The following is a 26,113-nucleotide window of genomic DNA, read 5'->3' on the forward strand; positions in this document are numbered from 1 at the left end:
ATCACTTGTGTGCTGTACGACAATAAAAGGGCGTTCCTCATTCGGCCATTGGTCAATTGACCAACAGATGTCTCTGAGGAGACTCTTCAAGTGTCCTCAATAATCGCTGCGTGTACAGGCGGACACGTTCCGTGAATTCAGTCTGATTCCACAATTCCTTTCCGTTTCCATCAACATCGATCTGCGGCACACCAATTTGCTCGACCACAAAGCCAGCTGCCACGGTTGCGCAGATGAGCGCCATAGGATAATGTTGGTAATCACCCCAAGACTCAATGGCTTTATTCCAAGTTTTAGAGTTTGATAGAACAGAGCCAATGACCTGGAATGGCTCTCGGCCGGCAGTCACCATGCCCTGGGCTAGAGCACCAAGGAAAGAGTTGCCCGCACCCGTGGGGTCGATCACAGTCGTAGCACCCGAGGCATCGGGTTGGTGATATGCGGGGAGCCAAATCTTGCCAGACTTTGAGTAGGCGTAGCTACCCTCCTTTCCTGCCCTGATAACCAGCATACCATTTCCGTCGGGGCCAATGCCGGAGTCTGTAATCCTTTGGACTAACTGCTGGCCTAGTTGGCTCTCCTCAGTCCAACCTGGATGATCGAACATCATGCCGAGCTCCATGTGGTTAGGACTCACCACATCCACGACTTTATTTGCGGCGAAGAACTTATCCTGTTCTTCTGGGGTGCAGAGATCCGGGACTGGCTCCCAGACGAAGATAGGACGCTTGAAAGCATGAGCGGCAGGCGGCGCTTTCCCTGCCTTTTGCAATTCATCTCGTCGCTGCAGAATATCCTGCACTATAGAAATACAACGAGACGCAGAACAAACCATATGGAATGTCTTGGACCACACCTGTGAATCGGACAACATTTCAGGCTCGAGTCTCAATTTCGGAGTCAGGTATTTGAAGTCTGCCCGGTCAGGTCAGCGCGTGCATTCCTTCAAGAGATATCACCGGAAACTTACCTCGTTTCTCGTCGGGGTGATACCCGTTCCAGGCCCTCGTTGTTAGCCTGCTAGGGTCCTCTCTAAAAACGCAAGCTGTGTTCCATGACTTGATTACATCAAGCGTCTCAGCAGGAAAATCGGAGCCAACATCCACGATCCAGCTCACGGATCGTGCATACTTCGAGCCTGAGACCAAGCGGGCGCCCACGACTGCAAATGATGCTGCGCCTCCGATGATATTCTTGACACCGGGTCTTGTATCCCCGAAATCAATGTCATCTGAATAACGATGCAGCTGTGAGTCTACATCCCACTTTGAGGGGCGAAGTAAACCATACCAATTATGAACATTCCCAAGGTGCAGAACTCGACCTCAATGGGCTGATCTTGGGTCACCATATTTGCAGCTAAGGCTATGTATAGATACCACAAAGAAGATGGTTGTTCAGAGAGACAAAGAATCGAACATTGAGATGTTAGAGAGTTCAAATGTTTCGACTATTTACGGGTTGTAACAGATTTACCAAATTTACCCCGCAACGTCATTTCCGCCTGCAGATTCCGCTGTAACATACCATACCACGTCTAGGTCATCTGCGGACCTCAGGAGCTCCGTCTTCTTTTCACTCCTTATCATCCCGTTCTTTTTGGAACTCGAGGGCCTAAATCTTAATAGCAGGAGATTTTGCTTTTTGACAGTCCCCGTATATCAACCTATTCAAATCACCCTCTTTTCACCTTTCCACTGCGACCGTTGGAGCTACGTGTTGCCTATCATGGCGTCCGGCGGCCATATGCATAATTTCACCACCCTCATCAAGCGGTATGTATCTTTGGTGCTAGAAGTGTCTGACCTATGGCCTCTTATTTTTGGTTTAAGGCCCGCTAAGCTGTTTGAATCCTAAATCTGCCACACTTAACTGACATTGGACTCATCTACAGGCTCGAGGCAGCGACCTCACGCTTGGAGGATATGGCGATGTCATTCGATGACTCTAGCGCATCAAAGTCCTTGTCCGGCTCTCCCTCTTCAGCGCCCACTATTCCACCGCCCCCTAAGGCCTCCCCTTCCCCGCCCGCAGCCCTGCGGCGGCCCCGGTTCCGCCGCAGATCCAGGACTTTGATGCTTTGATCAAGGGAGATGTTCAGAACTTTGTCAACCTAGGAGAGAAGATTGGTGGTCTTGTTGCTGAGCAAGTATGTTTTTGCGGAATTGGGGAGAACTTGGTCTGCCGGAGTAATTGCTGACTCGATCTATAGTCCAAAGCTGTCCTTCAAGCCTTCCAAGCCGAACGCACCTATCTCTTCGTTGTCACAAAGGCCAAGAAGCCTGATACCCAGCCCCCGGAGTTAATGACGGATCTGCACAAAGCATCTGATAGCATTAACAACATTCGCGAATCAAACAGAGCATCGCCGTTATTCAACCACCTGAGCGCTGTTGCGGAGGGTATTGTCGCCCTTGCTTGGTTCTTTGAGAGCAAGCCCGCGGAGTTTGTCACGGACATGATCGGTGGCATCGAATACTACGGAAATAAGGTGCTGAAGGAGTACAAGGACAAGTGAGCACTCCTGTTACTGACGTTTTGAAGGAATCCCATGGATGTTGACAGCTTGATAGGGACAAGGCGCATGTCGAATACATCAAAGCCTACTATCAAAACTTCAAGGCTCTTGCAGAGTACCTGAAGAAGCACTTCCCCCAGGGTCTTACGTGGAACAATGAGTCTGGCATTGATGCCTTGGAAGCTTTGAAGCAGGCCAAGGGAGGACCTGCTCCAGTCAGCGGCGGTACGCCTCCTCCTCCTCCCCCTCCTCCCCCTGTCCCAGCTCTCAACGTCCCCGGTGGTGGCGCTCCCTCCCCACCTCCGCCTCCTGGTATTCCCCCTGCTCCGGCCCCCGCCGCACCGGCACCAGACATGGGTGCTGTCTTCAACCAGCTCAACCAGGGCGAAGGTATCACCGCCAGCCTCCGCAAGGTCGACAAATCGGAGATGACACACAAGAACCCCAACCTGCGTGCCGGATCAATCGTTCCGGATTCCGAGGGCTCCAGCGCCGCGCGCGGCAAGTCACCAGCACCTAGCAAAAAGCCTAAGCCCGAAAACATGCGCGCGCGCAAGCCGCCCCGCAAGGAGCTCGAGGGCAGCAAGTGGCTCATCGAGAACTTTGATGCCCCTGGCGAGATCATCGAGATCCCCGCGCAGCAGAACCAGTCCATCCTCATCAGCCGCTGCAACAAGACCATCATCAAGGTCACAAACAAGGCCAACGCCATCGCCATCGACAACTGCGTTGGTCTCTCGCTCATCGTGGACTCTCTCGTCAGCAGTCTTGACATCATCAAGTGCCCCAAGTTTGCTGTGCAGATCGACGGCACGGTCCCCACTTTGCTGATGGATCAGGTCGATGGTGCTGCCGTCTACCTTGGCCAGCAGAGCCTCAGCACTGAGGTCTTTACTAGCAAGTGCTCCGCTGTTAACATCAACCTTCCGCCACCGGAGGGCACCGACGGAGACACCAAGGAGTGCCCTCTGCCTGAGCAGTTCAAGAGCTACATCAAGAACGGCGTGCTGGTGAGCGAGATTGTCGAGCATGCTGGTTAATCTAAGCTCGTTGGTTGAAGAGGACTAGGAAAGTATATTTTCCTGGACTCGAAGGAATTGTAATATGTCATGTCGGCCGGGTATAGTCCTCTTCCTGGGTCAACTGGTGGCTTGACACTTGTTATTTGGATAATTTAGTTGCTGTATCTAGCGCTCTGTAGATATAAATTGCAGTAACTCAAACTCGCCTGTTCTTACACATTTCACAAAACCTTACTTGATTTCATCAAGATTCTTGAATGTGGCAGCTTCTAGATATATATATCTGTTGTTCATATACGCTGTTGGCAGACACAAACGCCAAAATCGCGCAGCAACGCAAATCACATGGCGAAATTTATATAACCAATTCAAATTCACCAAGGTAACCTAACTAACATACGAACTTAGTATAAACGCCAAAACCACACTGAGAGGCGAGGAGATGCCAAAAATAAATAGAGGAAGTGGTATAGAGCCAACGACCCATGCGCCTGGGCTCCCCAGTATATCCATAAAGCACAAACAATGAAAGCAGATCAACTGGACGTCCAAGTGGCAATGAAAAGAAATACACACATCGCTTGGGTGTCGACCAGGATGCATAAAAAAATACTCGGCGCTATTATGTGGGTTAGTATAAACAAGGGATCGGCTGCAAACCAGTGCGCCTCTTCTCATGCTGTTCTGTGCTGTTCTCTGAGGATGGTGTAGACAGGGAAATGAGGATATATGTCAAAGTCAGGTCAAATACACGGGCAAGATAGGTGATGTTACTGCTATACTGAATGGCGAGGTAGACGTTCTGGGAGTATTGCACTGGGCTCGTTCACCGAGGGCGGTGGTTGTGAGTGGGAGATGGTCGATCATAAAAGCCCAATTTGCGCGGATGTCGTTCATCTACTGTGGCCTCCGGCCTGTGCACATCGAGGCCTCGGAGTCTCTTGGCGAGCAGGCTCTCGCCGCCTTCTGGGCTGTTTGGATTTGAGAGGCGAGCGTGACGTCCGTAATCGTCGTTGCCCCTCGCGAGGTCGTTGTACCGAGATGCACCATGCGAGGGAGGGGTATTTTCAGGGCCACCCGTAACATCCATGGGTCTTGGCACATCTAGCTGTGAGGGGAACTCGCTTGGAGATGATATATGAGGGTTGAGGTGAGGGATTGCTCCCTGGCCCACACTCCGTCTGCGGGAAGATTGTTCCATCCGCAGGCGCGTATTTGCGCCCGCATTACTCGAGATGGAAGACTCCCGGGAGGGCTTGTACGGAGTGTACCGAGGCTCGGGGATTTGTATCTCATTCCGTAGTTTCTCCTTGCCGTCCGGGACGCGGTTTGCAAACACCACGCGAATGGTCGAATGTAGGTAGAAGCGACCGCGTGCGGGACAGCAGATATTTAGATGAATGAGGTATCGCAAAGTGGGTTTGTCCTGAGGGTCTTCTGTGGGATTCAAAGAAGCTTCAGGGCGATCAGTTCCAAAATTCTTCCGTGCACTGAGCGGCATATCGATGATCGGACCTGCCGAATAACTGCGTTGCCGAATAAAGGTTTTTGTGCCAGGTTCCATATCACTGAGGTCGTATGGAACTAGGAAAAGCTTAACCGCAGTCTTGTGCGGGTTTTTGATTATGATTTGCAGTTGACCTTGTTGCGGAATCCGGTAAGAGCCCCCTGGGGGACATTTGGGCGATTCTGACCTGCGATTCTTCTTTTCCCGGCGGCGTAGTGATTCAGCACCACAGGTAGGGCTATCATTTGCCCCACCCGTGGCGGGAGTGCCTTCACGGGGTCCTGCAGGACTCGGATGTCGCCTGCGACGTCGAGTAGGATTGGGATTCTCCTTTGGTAGGGAATTTTCCAGGTCAATTTGTCCCACATATGGACTCGGATTGTCGTCTGAAATCGACCGGCCGAACCCTGAAGTCGGATAGCTGTAGAAAACCACGGGAAATGGCACTGTAACATGTGGCGGACATTTGAGATGACCTTTACATTGTCCCTTGCCGAGGACACCGATCTGAGCCATGAAATCCAGCGGCTTGGAAGGATTCATGGACATTCTTCCGCGCAATATTGACTCTTCGTAAGACCCTACCAGCGGTGCGTGCGTATTTGACGAGAGGTCAGAGACAAAAGACGGCCTTCTTACCCGCGATGGTGGGATCTGCCCACCAGGCGACGGTGCCAGTTGAAGACTATATGCTGAAGTCAATGACCGGCGAGGCAAAGAGTTTTGATTGGCGAAGACATCCTGCCGGCCGGGTGGAGATGGACTGGTAAGGTCGGGAATTCGATTGTTTGGCAGGGAGAATTGGAGATTCCCAAAGGTCTCAGGTGGCAAAGTACGGCGACGGTTCTTTCTCTCCAAAGACTCCGAGACGTCCACATGGTCAACACGGGGCGAAAAGTCCAAGTCGGTATTATTTGCTTGGTGTACCAGAGGGCTGGTAGGAGCTTTCAGAACATAGCTTGATGAGAATGAGCCCACCGACGGTGCACGAGCACGAGCATTCACAATAACATCGGACTGCGAATTCTCATTCGAGGTGCTTGTTTTTGGCAAACCGGGTGGCAAAGCCGGTGCTCCAAACCAAGGAGTAGTGGGAGAGGAGCTTAAATGAGCAAAGGGAGAAGCCGAGCTCGGCTTCGTATAGGGAGATCGAGGAGCGTGTGAGTCATGGGGATCTGTGGCGCCTTCCCCTGAAATCACCCGAGTGCAACGCTGACCGAGGTCTCTGGATATCGGCCGGCGATCCCAGTTCCTCTGTCGGTTTAATGTGATGTTCTTGGTTAAGAGTGCGGTCTTCATGCTCTTTTGCTGCTGTTTGTGGCTGGCCGTTTGAGGTTCTCGAGATGAATAAATCATTGTTGTCCTTATCCGGGGACTATTGGCATGTCAGTCTATATATACTTAAGAGATTCGTCGGACTATGAAAGAAAAGATAAGGACAACAAGACAAAACCACAGCAAGGAAAGACTTGAGAGAGATCCAGATACCACAAAGAGGTCCACATACCATGTGTTGGAGTCTCCAAGGCGAAGATTCTTTGATACGGTGTATCAACTCCTCCCGATCATTCGCCCACGACTTGGGCGGGTTCAACGCCGTCGAATGCATATAGTCGGTTTCCATTTCGGTAGCAGCTATCTCACGGTCATTGAGGTCATTTAGCTGGGGCTGCGAGGACCCTGTGGTCGGCTGTTCACGATTGCCATGGTCGGGTGACCATAGATAATGGCGCCGCCGATCCGGATCACGAAATAGGGGCATGGTGGCGTGATAAGGACAGACTATAATGCCTGAAACGGTAAAGGGGACATTTCAGGAGCCCACAGAGGTAGCACCTTTTGAAACTAGAGCCGAGCTGTGCCTTTGTGGGGGGGTCCAAGTTGGATGCGGTGTACCGAGATGATTCGGGTATATGCCGTCAGTGATTTTACTGAAGAAGATAGCGGTTATATAAAAGAAAGTATGTATGTCACACTTGTGGGCTTGGCTTTTGCTGTCTTAAAAGTATGAATGCCCAGTTTATGCCTCAAAAATGGTGAAAATGTTGAGTAGGGGAAGAAAGTATTGAGCAGATCGTGCATTGTGTCGTTGAATGGGGTGGACACCCGTCGATCTCGGAGATCCGGACTGAGAACGTCATGTGATGGACCAGTGACGTTGTGTTGCAGTTGGGTACTCCAGGGCGATATTATTGTATCTTGGATAAATTGCATTCTTTTGGGTCTCAATAAAGAAATCAAGGCCCAATGCCCGAAACACCTGAGAGATGTTGGGGAGAAATAGCGAAAAGAAGGCAGACAATGCGCAGATCAGCAAAAATGAGAATAAATCGATGATAATGCCAGGTATATTGAGCATGTAGACATTCTAGACGATATTAGAAAGGATCGTAAATACTTCCCCTTATCATCTCAAATCTGTTAGAACCAAAGTCGAGAAGGGAAAACCCGTTGTATATTGTCCGAAAAGTTCATACTTGCTAGTGGCCGAGACCGATGTTCCGTGCGGAGATCGCCACTTTTTTTTCTTCTTCTCCGACAGTCTTTCGATTTCAACACACATCGGGGTAAAACACATCTGTTTTGCTTGAATATCGACATGGCACCTAAACGTACCCACGACGGTGATGCTGCTCCAGCTTCAAAGGGCGAGCCCGCGATCAAGAAGCGCAAGGGTTTTAGCGTTGGACCCGCAAACCTCCCAGATGGCACATATCGTCGCAAGAGTAAGCATGCCCGAAAACCATGGCTTGAACGAAACTGACAAAATGATTAACAACAGCTCAAAAAATAAAAAATGACTTGATTCACAAAGCCAAAGTGAAAAAGGCCTATGCCAAGATCAAGGCCGAAGAGCTTGCCAAAGCGCCTAAGAAATCCGTGTACGATACCGCCGAGGGGGAAGAAATCGAAACTGGCAAAAACAAGGAAGAGGCTGGCGAAGAAACCCCAACTCTGGAACTCCATCCGGATCGCATAGCCATGTTGAACGAGCCCGAGGCCGAGCCGGCACCTGCACCTGAGACCAGAGCGGCGCCCACGAGGCGATGGCAAACAGAGGGAGCGCCGGCCAAAGCCTTCTGCATTCACAAAGGAGATGGAAATTGCAGAGAAGCGGAGGAAAGCGGAGGAAGCACGACGGAAGGATCGCGAGGCCAAACAAAATGAGCGTGAGGCACTGCTGCGCGCGAAGCGGCCGGACCAGTTTGGGAAGAGGAGATTAGGTAGGGAGAGCAACGTGTTGCTCAGTCGCGTGCAACGGATGGTTGGTCAGAATTAGAGAGGAAAGGCAAGAGCTACACATGCATGGTGTGGACTATGTTTCCATGATACCCGGGATATGAAAAAAGTTATTATTCAAAGCATTCAATATACGATTCTTTAATAGCACTGCTTGCTAAACCTATGTCGAGGTCGCTGCGGAAGACTTGGAGCCACCATTTGCACCTCCGCCGCTTCTCGGCTTTTTGAAACAAGCAAACTCGCCCTTAGTCCGATCTCTGAGTCGTTTCAGGATAACCCGCATTTCTCCTAGTTCGGCCTTCAGTTTTGTGCGAGCTTCGTTTGTGGTACGACAATCCAGTTCGACGTAGATCTGGCTTTGCACATTCGATGCCTCCTCGGTTATGTACGGGCTAAGAGTCTGTGCAATGAACTCGGTATCCAAGGTAGCTTGCATCAAAGCTGGCAGCGAGAAGGAGGACCGAGCACGGAAGGCATCAAGCAGCGAGGAAGAAATTTGAGAAAGGAGATGTGTCAATACAGTGGCCAGCAGCGAGGAAGGTGAACTTGATGGAGCGCGACTAGCAGCTGATGACACGGTAGACGGAATAGTTGTGGAGATCTCGGTGTGGACAAGCACCATGGTCAGCATGGCGTTGTAGACGTATGGGCGAACTTGTCCGGCCTGTCAACGGACGGCTCCCAATCTGGAGATGCAATGCCAGTGGTGATAGTTTTGTTTAATGAGGCAGTAGTCGGGGTGATATATGATTGGAATAGCCTGGCTTCAATCTGGCTCAGCACGTCCCGGACAGTCTTCGCCTCTTCCGTCAGCTTGACCGAGAAGGATGTCTCAAAGTTCGAGATAAGTTGTGGGACATGGTCAGCCTGTAGAGCCTTGAGGTTTGAAAGCGTGAGAAGGATTCGAACATTCTGTTCTGTGGTCAGTATGCGGACATCATATTGAACAGGACCGACTTACCCGATTCCAAGAATCGACTGAATCAGCCGAGAGGACCGACAAAGCAGCGTCAGTCGCTTGACTTGTCATTGCTGGTCGAGCAATAATCCATTCGTTTTCCTCATCTACCGTTGACAGGTGCTCTGCGTTTTCGACCAGCCCGCTCAACGCTTTGTAAACACTCGATACGAACTGAGAGCGGACCATTTGAAGCAGTTTCGCAGGCGGCGGAGTGACAACATCCACGGAACCTGGCTTCGCCATAGCTTCCGAAATGTAAAGGATCTTTTGCATGCCCCCAAGGATAGCACTCTCGAAAGCCACAAAGAACCCGGGCATCTTAGTCAAATCACGCTTCTCCGAATCGCGTGTCCAGTCTTCCAACATTTTGCATACCTCTGCATCTTTACTCCAGGCAGCACACGCCACGCGTGCACATCGTTCCCGGGAAATGCTGACAAGGGTCTTGAGGAGGTCATACGTTTTTCCAGAGCCGCCAATCGGCCTTAGGGCTGCCATTTCGCTCGCAGCGGTGCCCACAGTGATGAGGAATTTACTTAAGTAGTGCACTCCACTAAGCGAATTGGAAAATGGTGGCCAGAATGCGAAATCCTCCCAGTGCTCTCCAAGCTTTGGGGGAGGATATGGTAGGTTCTTCGGATCCAGCTTGAAGCGGGACTCTGTCGGAGTGATACCCCTCGACTCTGGAGTTGATGGACTTGCTGGAATCGGCGAGAAGAGTATGGAGATATCTTCGGTTGGGGGTTCCGTGAAGAGCGCCACGACGCTCTCTCGAATAATATTGACCAACACCGCAATACCTTCCTCTAACTCCTTAATATTGTCATCGGAAAGACGGTGATGCTTGCGACTCTCCCCTTCAAACCCGGCAGGCAAAAGCCGTTGTCGATTGCCATCAACGAATGATTGTGCGACTTCCCAGAAATCCAACACCTCGCCCAGCAAACCAGTCTGCGAGGACAGAAGTCGGGTTAGGAACGTTTGTATGCATTCCCACAGCTCAATGACTTGATCGGTGCTCTAGCCTCTCTGGCATTTCCACCGCACCATCACGAGGTGCCAGGCGGAGATAGGATGCTGTAGCCTGTGGATTTGGTCTTTCTCCACCAGCAAGTCTTCTTCTTAAAATTTCAATTTCGACCTTGCATCGTTCACAGAAGCCGGTGATCTTTGTTTTTAAGAATTCGACACGACTCTGAAGCCATGTCCAGATAGGGTTGTCCTCGACACCGAGTTCTAACAAGGCCCCGATCAACTCCATGTGTTCTTCCACGGGCCCTAAGGCGGTGCTTGTGGTTGAAGTGGTGGGGGCATCGGCAAGACGTCTCCAGAGATCACGCTTAAAGTCGTGGATTTGTTGGTCAACATCCATCCACATCCGGCCCATGGCCAGAATGGTGTGTGTCTCAGAGTCGTTCAGTTGCCGGCGAGAACTGGATGCCTGCTCCGCGATATTCTTAGCCCGATTTGCGAGCGTTCTCGCTTTGGTATACTGCCCAAAGACAGCATCGTAATCGCGCTGCTGGATTGACTTGGATAAATGGCTTCCAATTTCATAGACCTCGCGGTGTTTCTCCATCGTTTCCACCACCGACTTCAGTACCTTCTCTCGTTCCCGACCCCCAAGAGCTGGCCCCCACACCTCTTCGGCCTTGACAGAAGCCTCGACCAAAGGACCCCTAATACCCTTCAAGCCGAACTCGCTCTCCTTGACAAGAGCGGTCTTCTTGGCAGCCATTGGGGCAGGAGATATGCTCCGTTGGTGACCTGAGTAGCTCCGGAAATGCCCCGACCTGCGTGGACTCAGACGCGGTTCCTTATCAACGCCCTGGTTCCTCATCTCGGTATAGACGCTATCGATAGTTGCCTTAGCACGAACGAAGCGCTCAAAGTTGGCTTCCACCAGTACTTTCAGCGACGCTGACTTCTGGTCGATTGAATGTGACAGGTTATCCAGGCCGCTCATCAGCGATTCCATAGAGGCCGAGTGATGCGCTTGTGATAGGAATAGTGCGGGCGAGAATGATGTCGATGACAGTAGGAACCGTGATTTGCCTTCTTCCTCCAAGGGCACTCCTCGCTGCTTGAGAATCCGGAGAACGCTGTCACTTGTACCCAAGGGGTCGGGCTCGTCTTCCCGCGCATTGTCTCTGCTTTCCTTCCCTCTTCGTGAACCAAAGTTGCTTCTCCAATCACTGGGACTGCGTTCGAGGGCTATGTATCGTGATTTGCGTGGACGGGAGTCTGTTCGCTGAACCGGCTGTTCTTCTGGCTCATCGGCCACGTCTAATGATGCCGGCCATTCCTCGGGGAACTTGGAGGGTAGGTTGTAGTGGCTTGCGACGTCGAGGTCAGCCATGATTGCCAAGTGGAGCGTAGGAGCTAGGACGAATTGAAATGCAAAATAGAATCATAAGCTCTCTGCAGGTGACCGAGATCTGATAGCAGAACCCTAATCAAATGCTGAGACCCTATGGTAGTCAAGAGTGGACACCAGGCAAAAGAGTGGACTCGGGCCGTGGGGGAAATGAAACCACCAATGCGGTCTGAGGGCCGGTCGGATCGGTACGGCGCCGAGAGATTTGATTCTTCTCCCCTTCTCCTTCTTCCATTCCTCCCCCTCACCACCTCTAATCTTCTCCCAAAGAAATTGAAGGGATCTTTCAAGATGATCGCTGCCCGGAACTTCTCTGTTGCTCGCCAGTGCATGCGCCCGTCCCGCGTGGCCCCCCGATTTGCTGCTCCTATCGCGCAGGTACCAACCCCCTCTGGATACTCAATCGCTATTGAAGCTCAATTGACTAAATTTCGACCTTTTAAATAGGTCCGCTTCTACGCTAGCCCTGCACAGGAAGCTGTTGCCAAGTTCAAGGGTCAGAAGGGTCCTGATGTACGTTTTTCTCCCACCGAACCCGTTTTTTCATCTATGCCGGTGCCAGCCGCGCACCCACCGACCATTTCGAGAACCATCACCACGTGTATAATTACGGCAATGCTAATTGATCTGCTTTTTTGAAATAGGGCAAGTACACTGTTACTCTGATTGAGGGTGACGGTATTGGTCCTGAGATCTCTCAGTCCATCAAGGACATCTTCGAGGCCGCAAAGGTAGCGATTTCTCAACATATGAACTCTTCATGATCGAAATACTAAGTCAATTACAGGCCCCCATCAAGTGGGAGTCCGTTGATGTCACCCCTATCCTGAAGGATGGCAAGACCGCCATTCCCGACGATGCCATTGCCAGTGTGCGCCGCAACTACGTCGCCCTCAAGGGTCCTCTCGCTGTATGTTCCAGCTTCAAATTGCCCGTATATATCACGTCTGGACTGCGATACTAAACTTCCCTTTTCCAGACCCCCGTTGGCAAGGGTCACGTCTCCCTGAACCTGACTCTCCGCCGTACTTTCAACCTGTTCGCCAACCTGCGTCCTTGCCGCTCCATTGCTGGCTACAAGACTCCCTACGACAACGTCGACACTGTTCTCATCCGTGAGAACACCGAGGGTGAATACTCCGGTATTGAGCACGTTGTCGTTGACGGTGTCGTGCAGAGCATCAAGCTCATCACCCGCGAAGCTTCTGAGCGTGTCCTCCGCTTCGCCTTCCAGTACGCGCAGTCCATCAACAAGAAGAAGGTCCGCGTTGTCCACAAGGCCACCATCATGAAGATGTCCGACGGTCTGTTCCTCAACACCGCTCGTGAGATCGCCAAGGAATTCCCCGATATCGAGTTCGACGCTGAGCTGCTGGACAACTCATGCCTGCGTATCGTCACCGACCCCACCCCTTACAACGACAAGGTCCTCGTCATGCCCAACCTGTACGGTGACATTCTGTCCGACATGTGCGCCGGTCTGATCGGTGGTCTCGGTCTCACTCCCTCCGGTAACATTGGTGACGAGTGCTCCATCTTCGAGGCCGTCCACGGCTCCGCCCCCGATATTGCTGGCAAGAGCCTCGCCAACCCCACTGCTTTGCTTCTCAGCAGTATCATGATGCTGCAGCACATGGGTCTCCACGACCACGCTAACCGCATCCAGAAGGCTACCTTCGACACTCTCGCCGAGGGCAAGGTGAGTTTTTATATCCATTCCCTACAGTTACCGCACGTTACTGACCCATGACCTTTATTTAGACCCTCACCGGTGATCTTGGCGGCAACTCCAAGACCCACGAGTACGCTGGGGCTATCATCAAGCGCTTGTAAACCAAGCGCTGTTAAGACTCCTTGTACTATGACCCCCCTGATCTATTCCCTTTGTACCCTTCGAACGACATTAGACCTATAGCGATCGAAATATACCTATTTTTGGTTACCTGGAGGCGCCTGATTCAAACAACCTCAACCATCTTGGTCGTATATTGGTAGATCTGTATCGTAGATTGATCGGTTCTGCTAATGTAGCAATAAAGTACAAGATGCCTGCATAGTCATACACATAACTATAACAAAAGAAAACGCCATCCCCGAAACTCCACAGGTATCAAAGTCCGAACCCCATATCGACAACTTGGCTATGTTAACGCCGTCGGGCAGTCCTGCGTGTCGCAGTGCCAGTCGAAGGCCTCTTATCTTTGGCTTTCGATCGAGATGTCTGCGCTCGGGTGCTCCGTGGACCACCTTTCTCGCCCTCGTCCTCATCTTCGTCAGTATTGCCCTCAGAGCCCTCCTCGCCTTCCTCGTCATCCTCATCATTCGCACCAGTGTCTTCCGAATCGCCCCCTTCATCTGATCCCTTTCCTTGACTCCCTGGACCGATTTCCACTTGCAACCGAGTTGAGCGTGTTCCACGTGTGGAGGGACGGGATTTGCGACCTCGAGACGGGGCAGGAGAAGACCGTGGTTCTGGGGTGGGCAAGACGTCAGTTTATGAGTTGTAGACCAGACTGTAATTCATATCACTCCTTACCGTCTGTATCCGCGACTGTGCTTCCTCGCCGCGATCCGCCTGCGCGACTGGCACGGCTGGTGACGGGTGATAATGACTCTTCCATCGCAAGCCGCCTTTCAAACATCATATCGCCGTACTCGTCATACGGAAGCTCAAACGAGCAATACATCTCGCCAGATCCTTCATCGTCTTCATTGACATCGGTGATCACGGAATCTTCCTATAAAGGTAACGCTAATCAGCAAATTGAACCAGCACAGACAAAACATCGATGACGGCTTACCCGCTCGTCAAGAGCCTCCAAATTGTATAATGAGCCGAGCTTTTTCCAAATCCCTGGAATCCGCATATGCTCCGCCGTCGAGGGTGCGTATCCTTGGCTCTTTAGGTAATCTGAGATTGCGAGCATCCGAAAGTGTTTGTGTATGCCTATGGGGCCAGACGGTTAGCTGCGTTGTCGACTCAATAGAGGTGGGATTGAACTCACCGACTGGCTTCCATTTTATGATCGCTTTGAGTAGCGCAGTTTCTTGCTCATCTGTCCAGGGATCTGTGATGAGGTCGTAGTCTGTGTCTGACTTGTCGGCGCTGTCGCTTGACAGTGTATTTGCGCTCGACTCCGCCATGGTATCGTCTTGGGGCGTGGGCGAGTGCGCACGCTTGGTCTTCTTTTTTGGAGGCATTGTAGCTTAGATGCAATATCCGAGAACCACGGGAAGTAGGAAGGATTGAATTGGAGAGGGGAGATAATGAGCTTCGAGCAGGGCGAGGGCACTTTCTGTTATCAAGGGTCTGTGCACGGCGATAGCCATCTCCGTCGCGGGACCTTGGGAACTTGTACGCGTCAAACGTCTTGCTCATCTGAGCATGGTCTCACTATGGATTATGACCACGAGCTGGATCCTTTCTCCAGTGAAAGCCTCTGGAGACTCTCCAAATTCAGCATAGAAGCTCTACAGCCATTGGAATCGCTACCATGGAACACTACTCTAAGTGGTAAGCGTCAACCGCAGATTTCCTAGAACCTTCAATAACACATCTTTTCTCTATAGACGATGCTACGTCTTGCTTCGAGTTATTCCCACAGCCCTCGGATAAGATTGACCCTGTATGGAAGCTGGATCTTTTCCCAACCGGCTTGGAAAAGCCCGAATCATTTACCGACTCGATCATCAATCCCTCAATAGACGGCGAGTCTGATGCCACGGGTGACTCTTTGAAAGACATCTCAGGCGATGATAACGACATATGGAGCTTGGATTTACTTCAGGAAGACCCTGGTCAACTACCTCCGCCGAAATCATGGGAAAGGTATCAGCACAGGTCTTTCCGAGAGCCCGTGTCTGTCTACTTTAGTGAATCTGGGGCAAAGGGTTTCGATGCAGCTTTGGAACAGCAAAAGGCTGCAAAAACAAATGGTGTACCAAATCGAATGGTTCGAACAGATGTGTTCATTCGATCACTGCTTCGTCTCGGGCTTGGCTGGAGTTCTGCGTTCTTTAGCTACGATCAACGCACCAACCAATTTGAAAGATACTTGAAGGATATCTCTGTCTCTGGTATTAGCCCATTGGCATTGGAAAATGCGATCGAATATGTGGTACAATGTGGTACCAACATGCAGCGCATGCGGTTGTTTGCGCAAGACCCGCCAGCCAAATGCAGAGAACTTCCTGCTTTGGTCACGTTAAGCAGCACAGTTGTGATAATAATCTTCAACCTTGAACAACAGATTTCAGATCATTCGAAAAAAATTGGCTCGCTCTTACAAGTAAAGGCACTCTTCCATCGATGCGGGGATTTGGTAGGTGTCCTGGCAGATATTGTTGATGCTGCGCAAAGGGCTGTCTCGGACGCACAAGTCATGTCGATTGTGACGGAGCGTGCAGCCATTTTTGCCCAGAATTTTGGCTGGATGGAGAACCTTTTGCATGAGATTGTGATTCGAGTGACTCGGCCATGGTTCAAATTCATCGAGACTTGGATTGGGCTTAGACCCGAAGACACAGATCTCAAAGAATCCATGACAAGCGGCAAAACCTTCGTCCGACTGGAAACTCAGGATCCTGGCAAGTTCAAGACTGGGCAAGCACGAATCGACCACATATATCTAGCGGATCATATGCCGTCATTCATCCCGGCCGATCAAGCACGTTCCATCTTTGAAAGTGGAAGAAGCCTCCAACTCTTGAAACGATCCCATCCTCGTCATCCCATCGCGCAGCGTGATGTTCTCTTGCGAACCGGTGGTCTTCATCTGCATTGTGCGACTACCTGGGCTGGTATTGAGCAGATTCAAACCAAAGCTCAAGAGTACGAGTCAAGGCTCCGCGCTGAAATCAAGAAATATCATAAAGGTGATACGGGTTTGCACGATTCACCATCAAACGTGGCCACGCAGTATGTCGATCAGACGACCAGCACAGAAGTTACAACGGCAGCCTTTGAACTCTTCGATATAGATGATGAAAAAAGCACTTCAGGCCCGGTCACAGATCACAAGGCTCTTTCAAAAGACCATCTGAAGCAACTACTCGATAAAGCCCGAGGATTTGAAACTGAAAACAACACCAATGAAGGAAGCTACCTTGGTCCTGAATTGGCATCCGGCCTCCATCTATCTCTTGCACCCATTCTTTCGTCACAGGCCCTTCTCATCGACTACTCTTGCCTGCACCTTCTCTTCAAAGAGAATCGAATTCGCCATCATCTGAACATGCAATGGCGTTTCCAGTTGCTAGGAGAGGGATCGTTTGTCGCCCGCCTTTCTAATTCCCTATTCGACCCGGAAATGGAAAGTGGCGAGCGGAAGGCTGGCAAAATTCGCAGTGGTGTTGACACTGGTCTACGCCTTGGCAGCCGTGACACATGGCCACCAGCTAGTTCAGAGTTGCGACTCGTGCTGATTGGCTTGCTGGGAGATTGTTACTTTGGCAGCGCAAATACAGAGGATGATGAGAAGACCCACGTTCAACAGGATAACGAGTTGCCGGGTGGCCTGAGCTTCGGCATTCGAGAATTGACCGACAAAGAAATCGAACGATGTAAAAATCCGAATGCAATAGAGGCTTTGGACTTCCTTCGTCTGCAGTACACGCCACCAGAAGTCCTTGGATCCCTCATTACTGCGCGCTCTTTGGATAAGTATGATCGTCTCTTCAAGCATTTGCTTTGGTTACTCCGCATGGTTTCTGTCGTCAAAGGACTTATTCGTGATTCTACTTCTCGAGTGTCTCTATCAGGAGACACACACAATGTATACCAGAAGTTTAGAGTGGATGCCCAGCACTTTGTGCTAGCGGTCAGTGATTACTGCTTCCACGTCGGCATTGGGTCCATCTGGCAGCGCTTCCAAGACACACTTACCAAAATCGAGAACTGCCTTAACCGCGGCGACATCGACGGTACGATTGAAGCGGCGCACTCGGTACCACGGCTTCGAGACTACCACGAAGACATCCTTGACCAGATGCTGTTCGCGTTATTCCTCAGCAAGCGCCATGCGCAGGCGGCCAAACTACTTGAATCCATTTTCGGCACTATTCTCGGCTTCAGCCATCTTTCTAGAGCAGATGGAATCGGGATGCGCAACGAAAGTGAAGGAGCTGTTCTTCATCTGTATCAGTCCTTTAGAAAACAGACCTCTGCCTTTGTCAACTACCTTCGCAGCCTGGAGTCCGGAAAGGCCACTTCGAAATCTATGGCAAAGTCAGGGGAATTCTTCTCTTCGCGGACCGACCCGATCAGTGTCTTTGAGCATCTACGGGTGCGACTAGACATCAAGAACTACTATTGATCGAAGGAAGCAGTCCCTACACTCAAATGTGTAAAGAACAACCTACTGGATCTTAGGTGGAACGTTTGCTACTCAGATTTATCCAGACTGTTTGGATACGTTATGATTCATGATTGATGAGATTACTTCAAAATTCACTTCGTTTCTATGTAAATGAAAGTCCAATGTCTTTATACCCTTCCGTCTCGCGTGTCTCATATCAATTACCATTGTACAAGTCAAACTCCACAAACGCCCCAAGCTCTAATGCGCAAAATAGATATCCCAAGCCCGCACCAAACCTAGAAGAAGTGAAGATCCGGCTCGGCCCAACCTTGGGCAAGAAGAATTTCGCGAGCAGACTTCTCCATAGGCCCAGGCCCACAGACCAGAACCATACTCTGCTCTTCTGGAGCCGCGTACTCCGCGAGGAGTTCCTTAGAAATGCGTCCCCGACGACCAGTCCACGTATCAGACCCTTTAGTCAACGTGTGCACGACAGTGCATTTCCGAGAATCGGTCTCGACATAAGCATCAAGGTCAGAACGACACAAGATATCTTCCTCCTGCCTGTTTCCGTCTAGCACAACACACGTCGTGGGATCTTGCGTGTCTTGCATAACAGCTCGCAAAACCTGGAAGACTGGTGTGATGCCAGTTCCTCCACAGATCATCTTGAAAGAGCGGACATGGCGCTCTTTACCGCTGATGGAAACCCGGCCGTTGCCGAGATATTCAAACCGGCCTGTTGGGCCCTTGCAGTCGATCTTTGAGCCTAGGGGGAAGCTTGTCGAGAGCCATGGTCATTTTTCCTCCTGGAATGCTTTCCGTTGGGAAGTAGATCTTCACGAGTAACTCCATCTTGCCTATCAGGTTTGTGTCTGACATGGGCGTATAGGATCTGATAATCGCTTCGTTATTGGATGGATCTTGGACTTTGATCATCAAATGCTGGCCGATCGGTAGGCCGAGAGTCTGCTTCTCATGTTCCAGGTCGAATACGAAGAGACGCGTATCCCAGGATACATCCTTCTTCTCCGTGAGGGTGGCTTTTGTCCATTTCCGCGACTGAAGGAACACTGCGCGTGCCTCATCAGAACCAGCAGTTGAATCGTCTTCCAGCGCTCCGAGGGATGCCTTGTCTAATGTGCCAATATGGTAATCCGGCATCATTGCCTTCGCAGTTTCACTGTCTGGGAGGGAGTTAGCGGTGCAATAGTCTGATGGTATTTTAACTGTGACTCACGGATTGCAAGGAAATCCTCCGATACATCCAAACCAGCAGAAGATGTAATACTGATGGCTCCTCCAGGATGGCCTTCGAGGAAGGCTGTGCCATCATATACTTCGCCATTAACAACAAACCAGGGTTTCTCGCTGCTGCTATTAGCCTTTAACTCTTGCAGATCGATTTGTCTGTTCACGCCATCTTTCTTCATGTTTATCTCCTTCACAGGCTCCGGTTCGAAGGGCTCCTCGCCTTCAACCCTTTCACCCCAGTTACCATTGAGCAAGTCACCACCCGTCTTCTTGACTCTTTCCATCCACCCGCCTGCTTTGGCTGGATGTGTGGGATGTTCAAATTTCAACGTATTCCCTTGTTTCGTGATTGCCACTCTGAACCATGGGTTATTCATCATGCCCAAGACAGACCAGTACATGTCACGCGGCATGGCGCTCAATGCCTCATCCACTGCACGAACTAGAATTGCATCGCTGGTCTCAAGGTCTGCCACTGGGACGTCCAACGACCAGAAAGACCAACAGAAAGATGCCTCCCTCCACCACATGTCTACCTTGCCGCCGAACAGCTCGCCGTCAAAGTCGCGGTATTTATCTTCTGCGTATTCGATCTCAGAGAGGCGCCATGCTAGAGGACCAGAGATGTTAGCCACGTTCCATCCTTGGGTCCAGGGTATAAATACATTTGCCTCTGTCTAGCGAAACTTCAACTTTTGTTATCCTCCGGCCACCGCCGGCGTATGCATATCCTTTGACTGTATACGTGGGTCCCGCCGTGGACAGGTCAATTTCTTCCTCGTGTTGGGGATACACAGCCACCGAATTCACGTTGAGTTCATAAATGGCATATCGCTCATCGGTCCACCACTTGCGATTCTCGGCGGACATCTCCGGTGTCACCATGGTCCTGGCACTGTTAGCACAAGCCACTGCATGACCGTCCAACGTGACACTTACGGGAGCACTCGATTATCATTGATATGATACCAGTTATCACTTGGGGCATCGGTCAGAATCAACTTCTTTAGCCACTTCACGCTCCGGCCTCCGATTTGACCAGGCACCACTGCCCTCAAGGGACGGCCATGGTCTGGCCGGAGGTCTTCGCCATTCATCTTATGTGCCAACATGATTCCTCGGTTTGGGTCCATGGCCCAGTTCAATTTGACCGAGGTTCCGTAGAATCCATTCGGCTATGGGATGTGTCAGTTTCGATTCGAGGATGGTTCCTGACATATCCAGGGCCAATGTAGGGAAGTCTCACCAGTTTATCAGCACCCTCCATGCAGACATACTTTGCTTGTCGAAGTGGCTTTGCACTGCGCAGAATATCCGCCATCATAGGCCCTGTGAATAGCGCCGTCGATAAACCAGCCGCACCCCATGAGAAGCCCTTTGACTTCCGGACTGTGTTCTGTTCTTTGCGTCTGTTGCCCGCACAGACGAGTGTGATTGGTGCGGTGATCTGGTCATATTTCTGAAGCACTTCGCGGAAGTTCAGGACTAATGGCTTCTCCACCAACCTGGTTCATCAATCAGTTTCCTGGGACACGAAGCCTGCAAGAGTAATCTCAATAGAACTCACCCTTCTATACTAATTTCCCAATTCGGGATATCCTCATCACGGACCTGTGGCACTGGCCCGTGGTTCCGAACATAGAACAGTTCCGGGGATGTGAGAAACCCTTGGGTATTGGTTTAGCTTGTCGGCTTCGGTATACCACATGGGAATGGATACCATACCTTCTTTGTACAATGCTGTCAATGGGGGCTCCACATTGAATGGATGAACTCCCGTCAGCCGAATCAGTCGTGGATCTCGAGGTACATGGTTATCCGGTGTGCCTTTGTCCAGATCCAAGATGTCGACGGGGTTCTTTGACGGTGGAGGGAGTGGAATATCGGGCTCTCCTGGAGTTGGGATGATATCCTCGACTGTGATCTGGGCATTTTTGAAAGAGATTGTTTCGGGTTCTGTTATCGTTTGCGTGGTTATGCTGGCCATGTTGACACGAGGCTTCTACGCTGCTCTGTGCTATCAAACTGTTGGTATATAATGAAAACTGTTGAAATTGCTTCTCGAAGTAAGACAAATAACTTGATAAAAAACTGAGTAGAATAAATCGGAACAGTCTTTACGTCCAAATACCCACATTTCACTGCAAATAGCAGTATGTACCCAGGCCGAAAGCCCTCAGCCCCATTCCAATATCACCATCAGAGTATGAGCACTTTTCAGATCTCCGCGGATCCTAAACCCCCCACATTCCTAGAATATCATCGAGTCAAAGCAATTGGACCCATGTATGTACCCATGTACCCATGTAGGTAATCTTCATTCTTATCTCCAGACGTTAAGATAAGCAAAACCCTAACACAACCTAATCGGACCAATCACAGCCGACATAAAACCACTCATCTCCGCGGAGATTCCACCCAACTTCTCAACCGACTTATCCGAGTTATCTCCTGATGAAATGCACTCCTGTTTCTTCCGACATGCTCTGATTAGCCTTAATTCGTACGACTCACATCGTAGTGTCACAGACGTAGTATCAGAGTGGAATGAGGTATTTATTTTTCTTAAAATTAGAATGAGTGCCGTGTTCCGTAGCCATTGCTAGTATTATACTCATCTTCACATTGTTTAGTCTCAGCCATGCCTGTGATGCCTGTGCTGGATGGATTACGATATGGGGAGCCAGTGGATGGCAGTCCTAGTCCCAACCATATCCAGCGCCAGAAGATTGTAATAGTTGGGCTTGGAATGGTGGCTATTTCACTCATGTAAGGGGATTCCAACAACGGACAGGAAAGAATTCCTCTAACAATCTTGGGAACAAACAGCGAGAAGATTATCAAACAGGATACGGAAAGAAAATACGACATCGTCGTCATCGGCGAAGAGTCCCACGTAGCATACAACCGTGTCGGACTTTCGACGTTTTTCGAACATCGCAAGATCGAGGATCTATACCTCAATCCAGCGGAATGGGTGAGTCCTCGATTATTCAAGAGCGACAGAGAAAAATAAGACCTAATAAATAACGCTCCATAGTACGACTCGTTCAAAGAACGAGCATTCAACTACCACCTCAACACACGAGTAACAGCAATCAATCCCGCGGAGAAAACAGTCCAAACATCCACCGGTGTCACAACATCTTATGACATCCTCGTCCTCGCAACAGGCTCCGATGCCACCCTCCCAACACACACACCCGGCTACGATGCCAAGGGCGTCTTTGTATATCGGACCATCTCAGATCTAGAACGCCTTATCGACTTCGCGGCCCAGCATAAAGGCCAAACGGCCGTTACAGTCGGGGGTGGACTGCTAGGCTTAGAAGCTGCGAAGGCGATGACAGATCTAGAGGACTTCGGAAATGTCAAATTGATCGATCGGAATAAATGGGTGCTGGCGCGACAACTCGATGGAGATGCCGGGACGTTGGTAACTCGCAAGATTAGGGAGTTAGGACTTGATGTTCTCCACCAGAAGCGGGTGAAGATTGTTCATACAGACGACGAAAATAATGTGATCGGAATTACATTCGAGGATGGCGAAAGGATCGACTGCTGCTGTATTTGTTTTGCGGTATGTGTCCTTCTTTCTCGCCTCCACTCTGCTGATAAATGTGCTGACTGGGTTGTAGATTGGAGTTCAACCTCGAGATGAGCTGGGTCGAGACATTGGAATCCAGTGTGGTGAGCGCGGTGGATTCGTGATCGATGAAAGGTTCGTCTATCGGTAGTCCTGGATCATCAGTTCCCAACTAACCTTCATAGTCTGCAAACCTCGATCCCAGATATATACGCCGTCGGAGAATGCGCAAGCTGGGAGAACCAGACATTCGGAATCATTGCCCCGGGAATTGAAATGGCCGATGTGCTCGCCTTCAACCTGACCAACCCGGATAAACAGCCCAAGAGTTTCACACGGCCGGATCTCAGCACAAAGCTGAAGCTGCTCGGGGTTGATGTCGCTAGTTTCGGTGACTTTTTTGCCGACAGGGACGGGCCAAAGTTCCTTCCCGGTCGTCGACCTTCCATTGCCCCTGGCTTGGGAGGGGATACTTCACGAGAGGAACCTCCTGTCAAGGCCTTGACATATAAGGACCCCTTCAGTGGAGTGTATAAGAAGTATTTGTTCACCATGGACGGCAAATTCTTGCTTGGTGGGATGATGATTGGAGATACCAAAGACTATCTGAAGCTGAATCAGATGGTTAAGCTACAGAAAGAACTCGAGGGTTCCCCCGAGTCAATTCATCCTTGGTGCACAGAATGGTGGGGAGGAAAATGCGGACGACCTGTGAGTATCGTTAGCACTGCTATTTGGAATATATTCTAACCCATTCTACAGTGATGACAGCACCCAGATCTGTTCATGCCACAATGTCACCAAGGGAGACGTGGTAGATAATGTGAAGAACGGCACATGCACAACAATTGCACAGGTCAAGTCTTGCACGAAAGCAGGAACAGGCTGTGGTGGTTGCATGCCTCTTGTTCAGTCAATTTTCAACAAGACAATGCTCGAAATGGGACAAGAGGTATCAAACAACCGTAAGTAATATCAGCTTTCCAGGACTAGCTCTTTTCACCACTAACATGTTTAGTGTGCTCACATATCCCCTACTCCCGAGCCGATCTATACAATATTGTTGCGATCAAGCAACTGAAATCCTTCGTCGATATCATGAAAGAAGTCGGGAAGAATCCAGAATCTCTCGGCTGCGAACTCTGCAAGCCCGCTATTGCATCCATTCTATCCAGTCTGTTCAATCCGCACATCATGGACAAGGGAGTCAACGACTTGCAGGAAACAAACGACAAGTTCCTTGCCAACATCCAAAGAAACGGCACATTCTCTGTGGTACCCCGAATCCCAGGTGGTGAAATCACAGCCGATAAGCTCATTGCTATTGGTTCCGTAGCCAAGAAATACGGCCTTTATTGCAAAATCACCGGTGCCCAGCGCATCGACATGTTTGGTGCGAAGAAGCAGGATCTTCTGAATATCTGGACGGAACTCGTAGATGCGGGTATGGAGAGTGGACACGCCTATGCAAAGGCTCTTCGAGCAATCAAGGTACGTTAGGTCAATTATCTTTTCAAGAGACGACCAGCTGACAGTGAACATTCAGAGTTGCGTTGGAACCACATGGTGTCGTTTCGGTGTGGGTGACAGTGTCGGCATGGCAATTCGACTGGAAGAGCGATACAAGAGTATTCGTGCGCCACACAAGTTCAAGGGAGCTGTATCTGGCTGCGTGCGAGAATGTGCCGAGGCCCAAAACAAAGAGTGAGTGCAAATGGACCCCACTGGTACAATCGCAGAACTAACGGCTGCAGCTTCGGACTTATTGCCACGGAAACCGGGTTCAACATCTTTGTTGGAGGCAACGGAGGTGCAAAACCCAGACACGCCGAACTCCTCGCTACAGATGTACCACCGGAGATGGTGATGCCTATAATCGACCGCTACTTGATCTTCTACATCCGCACCGCCGACAAACTGCAGCGAACAGCACGATGGATCGAGAATCTCCCCGGCGGGATCAAGTACCTCAAAGAAGTGATCGTGGATGACAAACTCGGAATCTGCGCCGACATGGAAAGGCAAATGCACGAACTAGTCGATAGTTACTTCTGCGAGTGGACCGAGACCGTCAAAGATCCCAAGCGCCGAAAAGTCTTCCAACAATTCTCCAACACAGACGAAACCGTCGAGACGGTAGAAGTCATCCAAGAACGATCTCAGCAACGACCCACATACTGGCCCAAGGATACTGCCGAGCGCGAGGATTTCAAAGGCCACAAGTGGTCAAGTGTCTCCTGGCAGCCGGTTGTCCGAGCAGATCATTTCTCCGACGAGCCGCCTCAAGTCTCATCGGCGAATGTCAAGCGCGGAGATACACAGCTTGCTGTCTTCAAGATCAAGGGCAAGTTCTATGCGACGCAGCAGATGTGTCCACACAAGCGAGCTTTTGTTCTTTCTGATGGTCTTGTTGGTGATGACGATGCTGGGAAATATTGGGTGTCGTGTCCGTATCACAAGCGCAACTTTGAGCTCAACGGTGAGCAGGCGGGTCGGTGCTCAAATGATGAGAGTATGAATATTGCTACGTTCCCTGTTGAGGAGAGGGATGATGGCTGGGTATATCTCAAGCTTCCGCCGATTGAGGAGTTGGATTCGGTCCTGGGGACGGAGAAGTGGAAAGTTCGTAAGGGTGAGGCGGAGGATCCTTTCCATAAGGTTGATAAGAAGTTTAAGGGTATGAAGGGGAAGAAGGTGGCTGATGGTTTCTTGACTCGTGCACCAGCGGTGCAGCCAGCTAAGTCGATTGACTGGTGATGTGCATGTCTGTTTCTTTGTCATTTTGCGGCGGGACAGGTTGGCGTATGGGAGATAATTAATGACCTTATGAGTTCACTTTAGAATGTATGTGATTTACATTTCTTTGTTTTCTCGCCTCAAAGCGATGGAAGATCATATCTTTTGTAAACATTGTCAAAGAAGCTAGTATATATTGTTAAATATCTCTTTTAATCTCGCCCTTTTAACTTGCCTTACTATGAAATTGTTCTTATTTTTTCTTCTCACTTCTCACTTCTCACTTAAGCTCTGTATAGGTTCTTACACTCTATTTTCCGAGCTATCTCTCTTATTTATATGAGTTATCAAGGATGCTGCTAAGTCCTACCTAAATTGCTCTCTATGTTGTAGAACCGGAAACTATATAATATATAGTCACGAAAGGAGAGCGTCCTTTCCACCGTTCCCTCTTGTTAAGGTGAGGTGACAGTCGCACCTTCCTCGTGAAAATGCGCCTTCCCTCTTCGTAGAGGAACTGCTATTTAAGATCCTTCGAATCTTCTTTCTTGCTTCAACATTCTCGCACATCTCCACGAGTCATACGCATCCCCATTCCAACCAGACAAGG

General features: G+C 50.3%; 10 protein-coding genes across 10 annotated transcripts; 5 read left to right on the forward strand and 5 right to left on the reverse strand.

The window, feature by feature from the left end:
* Positions 1 to 52: 52 nt before the first annotated feature.
* On the reverse strand, positions 53 to 1,351 carry N7519_011355 (ribokinase family protein; the record flags this gene model as incomplete). Its single annotated transcript, XM_057298128.1, has 3 exons — positions 53 to 915; positions 971 to 1,231; positions 1,291 to 1,351. The coding sequence occupies 3 exons, from the start codon at positions 1,349 to 1,351 to the stop codon at positions 53 to 55; spliced, it is 1,185 nt and encodes a 394-aa protein (XP_057146010.1).
* Positions 1,352 to 1,728: 377 nt separating this feature from the next.
* On the forward strand, positions 1,729 to 3,558 carry capA (adenylate cyclase-binding protein; the record flags this gene model as incomplete). The annotated part of the gene is made up of 5 exons (XM_057298129.1): positions 1,729 to 1,775; positions 1,895 to 1,966; positions 2,035 to 2,149; positions 2,213 to 2,514; positions 2,574 to 3,558. 5 exons carry the CDS (start codon positions 1,729 to 1,731, stop codon positions 3,556 to 3,558), a joined length of 1,521 nt encoding a protein of 506 aa, XP_057146011.1.
* An 808-nt stretch (positions 3,559 to 4,366) lies between these two features.
* N7519_011357 (uncharacterized protein) lies at positions 4,367 to 6,809 on the reverse strand (the record flags this gene model as incomplete). The annotated part of the gene is made up of 2 exons (XM_057298130.1): positions 4,367 to 6,422; positions 6,517 to 6,809. The coding sequence occupies 2 exons, from the start codon at positions 6,807 to 6,809 to the stop codon at positions 4,367 to 4,369; spliced, it is 2,349 nt and encodes a 782-aa protein (XP_057146012.1).
* Positions 6,810 to 7,646: 837 nt separating this feature from the next.
* Positions 7,647 to 8,327, forward strand: N7519_011358 (uncharacterized protein; the record flags this gene model as incomplete). The annotated part of the gene is given in 3 exon segments (XM_057298131.1): positions 7,647 to 7,773; positions 7,830 to 8,031; positions 8,048 to 8,327. The coding sequence occupies 3 exon segments, from the start codon at positions 7,647 to 7,649 to the stop codon at positions 8,325 to 8,327; spliced, it is 609 nt and encodes a 202-aa protein (XP_057146013.1).
* A 123-nt stretch (positions 8,328 to 8,450) lies between these two features.
* Positions 8,451 to 11,610, reverse strand: N7519_011359 (exocyst subunit SEC5; the record flags this gene model as incomplete). Its single annotated transcript, XM_057298132.1, has 4 exons — positions 8,451 to 8,891; positions 8,963 to 9,202; positions 9,252 to 10,202; positions 10,294 to 11,610. The coding sequence occupies 4 exons, from the start codon at positions 11,608 to 11,610 to the stop codon at positions 8,451 to 8,453; spliced, it is 2,949 nt and encodes a 982-aa protein (XP_057146014.1).
* A 180-nt stretch (positions 11,611 to 11,790) lies between these two features.
* On the forward strand, positions 11,791 to 13,479 carry N7519_011360 (isocitrate dehydrogenase (NAD(+)) IDH2; the record flags this gene model as incomplete). Its single annotated transcript, XM_057298133.1, has 6 exons — positions 11,791 to 12,006; positions 12,076 to 12,141; positions 12,273 to 12,359; positions 12,416 to 12,538; positions 12,608 to 13,327; positions 13,390 to 13,479. The coding sequence occupies 6 exons, from the start codon at positions 11,791 to 11,793 to the stop codon at positions 13,459 to 13,461; spliced, it is 1,284 nt and encodes a 427-aa protein (XP_057146015.1). The 3' UTR covers positions 13,462 to 13,479.
* A 295-nt stretch (positions 13,480 to 13,774) lies between these two features.
* On the reverse strand, positions 13,775 to 14,829 carry N7519_011361 (EAF7 family protein; the record flags this gene model as incomplete). The annotated part of the gene is made up of 4 exons (XM_057298134.1): positions 13,775 to 14,100; positions 14,165 to 14,366; positions 14,430 to 14,575; positions 14,634 to 14,829. 4 exons carry the CDS (start codon positions 14,827 to 14,829, stop codon positions 13,775 to 13,777), a joined length of 870 nt encoding a protein of 289 aa, XP_057146016.1.
* Positions 14,830 to 15,024: 195 nt separating this feature from the next.
* On the forward strand, positions 15,025 to 17,942 carry N7519_011362 (tubulin gamma complex associated family protein; the record flags this gene model as incomplete). The annotated part of the gene is made up of 2 exons (XM_057298135.1): positions 15,025 to 15,142; positions 15,199 to 17,942. 2 exons carry the CDS (start codon positions 15,025 to 15,027, stop codon positions 17,940 to 17,942), a joined length of 2,862 nt encoding a protein of 953 aa, XP_057146017.1.
* A 281-nt stretch (positions 17,943 to 18,223) lies between these two features.
* Positions 18,224 to 21,168, reverse strand: niaD (nitrate reductase NiaD; the record flags this gene model as incomplete). Its single annotated transcript, XM_057298136.1, has 8 exons — positions 18,224 to 18,707; positions 18,778 to 19,114; positions 19,168 to 19,791; positions 19,847 to 20,070; positions 20,121 to 20,356; positions 20,428 to 20,686; positions 20,749 to 20,848; positions 20,907 to 21,168. 8 exons carry the CDS (start codon positions 21,166 to 21,168, stop codon positions 18,224 to 18,226), a joined length of 2,526 nt encoding a protein of 841 aa, XP_057146018.1.
* A 654-nt stretch (positions 21,169 to 21,822) lies between these two features.
* niiA (nitrite reductase niiA) lies at positions 21,823 to 25,524 on the forward strand (the record flags this gene model as incomplete). The annotated part of the gene is made up of 9 exons (XM_057298137.1): positions 21,823 to 21,950; positions 22,011 to 22,158; positions 22,222 to 22,761; positions 22,820 to 22,902; positions 22,953 to 23,478; positions 23,546 to 23,732; positions 23,786 to 24,258; positions 24,314 to 24,471; positions 24,522 to 25,524. 9 exons carry the CDS (start codon positions 21,823 to 21,825, stop codon positions 25,522 to 25,524), a joined length of 3,246 nt encoding a protein of 1,081 aa, XP_057146019.1.
* Between the last annotated feature and the right edge of the window lie 589 nt (positions 25,525 to 26,113).

This window comes from Penicillium mononematosum (genome assembly GCF_028829835.1).
Source record: "Penicillium mononematosum strain IBT 11891 chromosome Unknown utg000005l:1.0-9366267.0:1.0-9372171.0, whole genome shotgun sequence".
NCBI classification, from domain to species: Eukaryota; Fungi; Ascomycota; class Eurotiomycetes; order Eurotiales; family Aspergillaceae; genus Penicillium; species Penicillium mononematosum.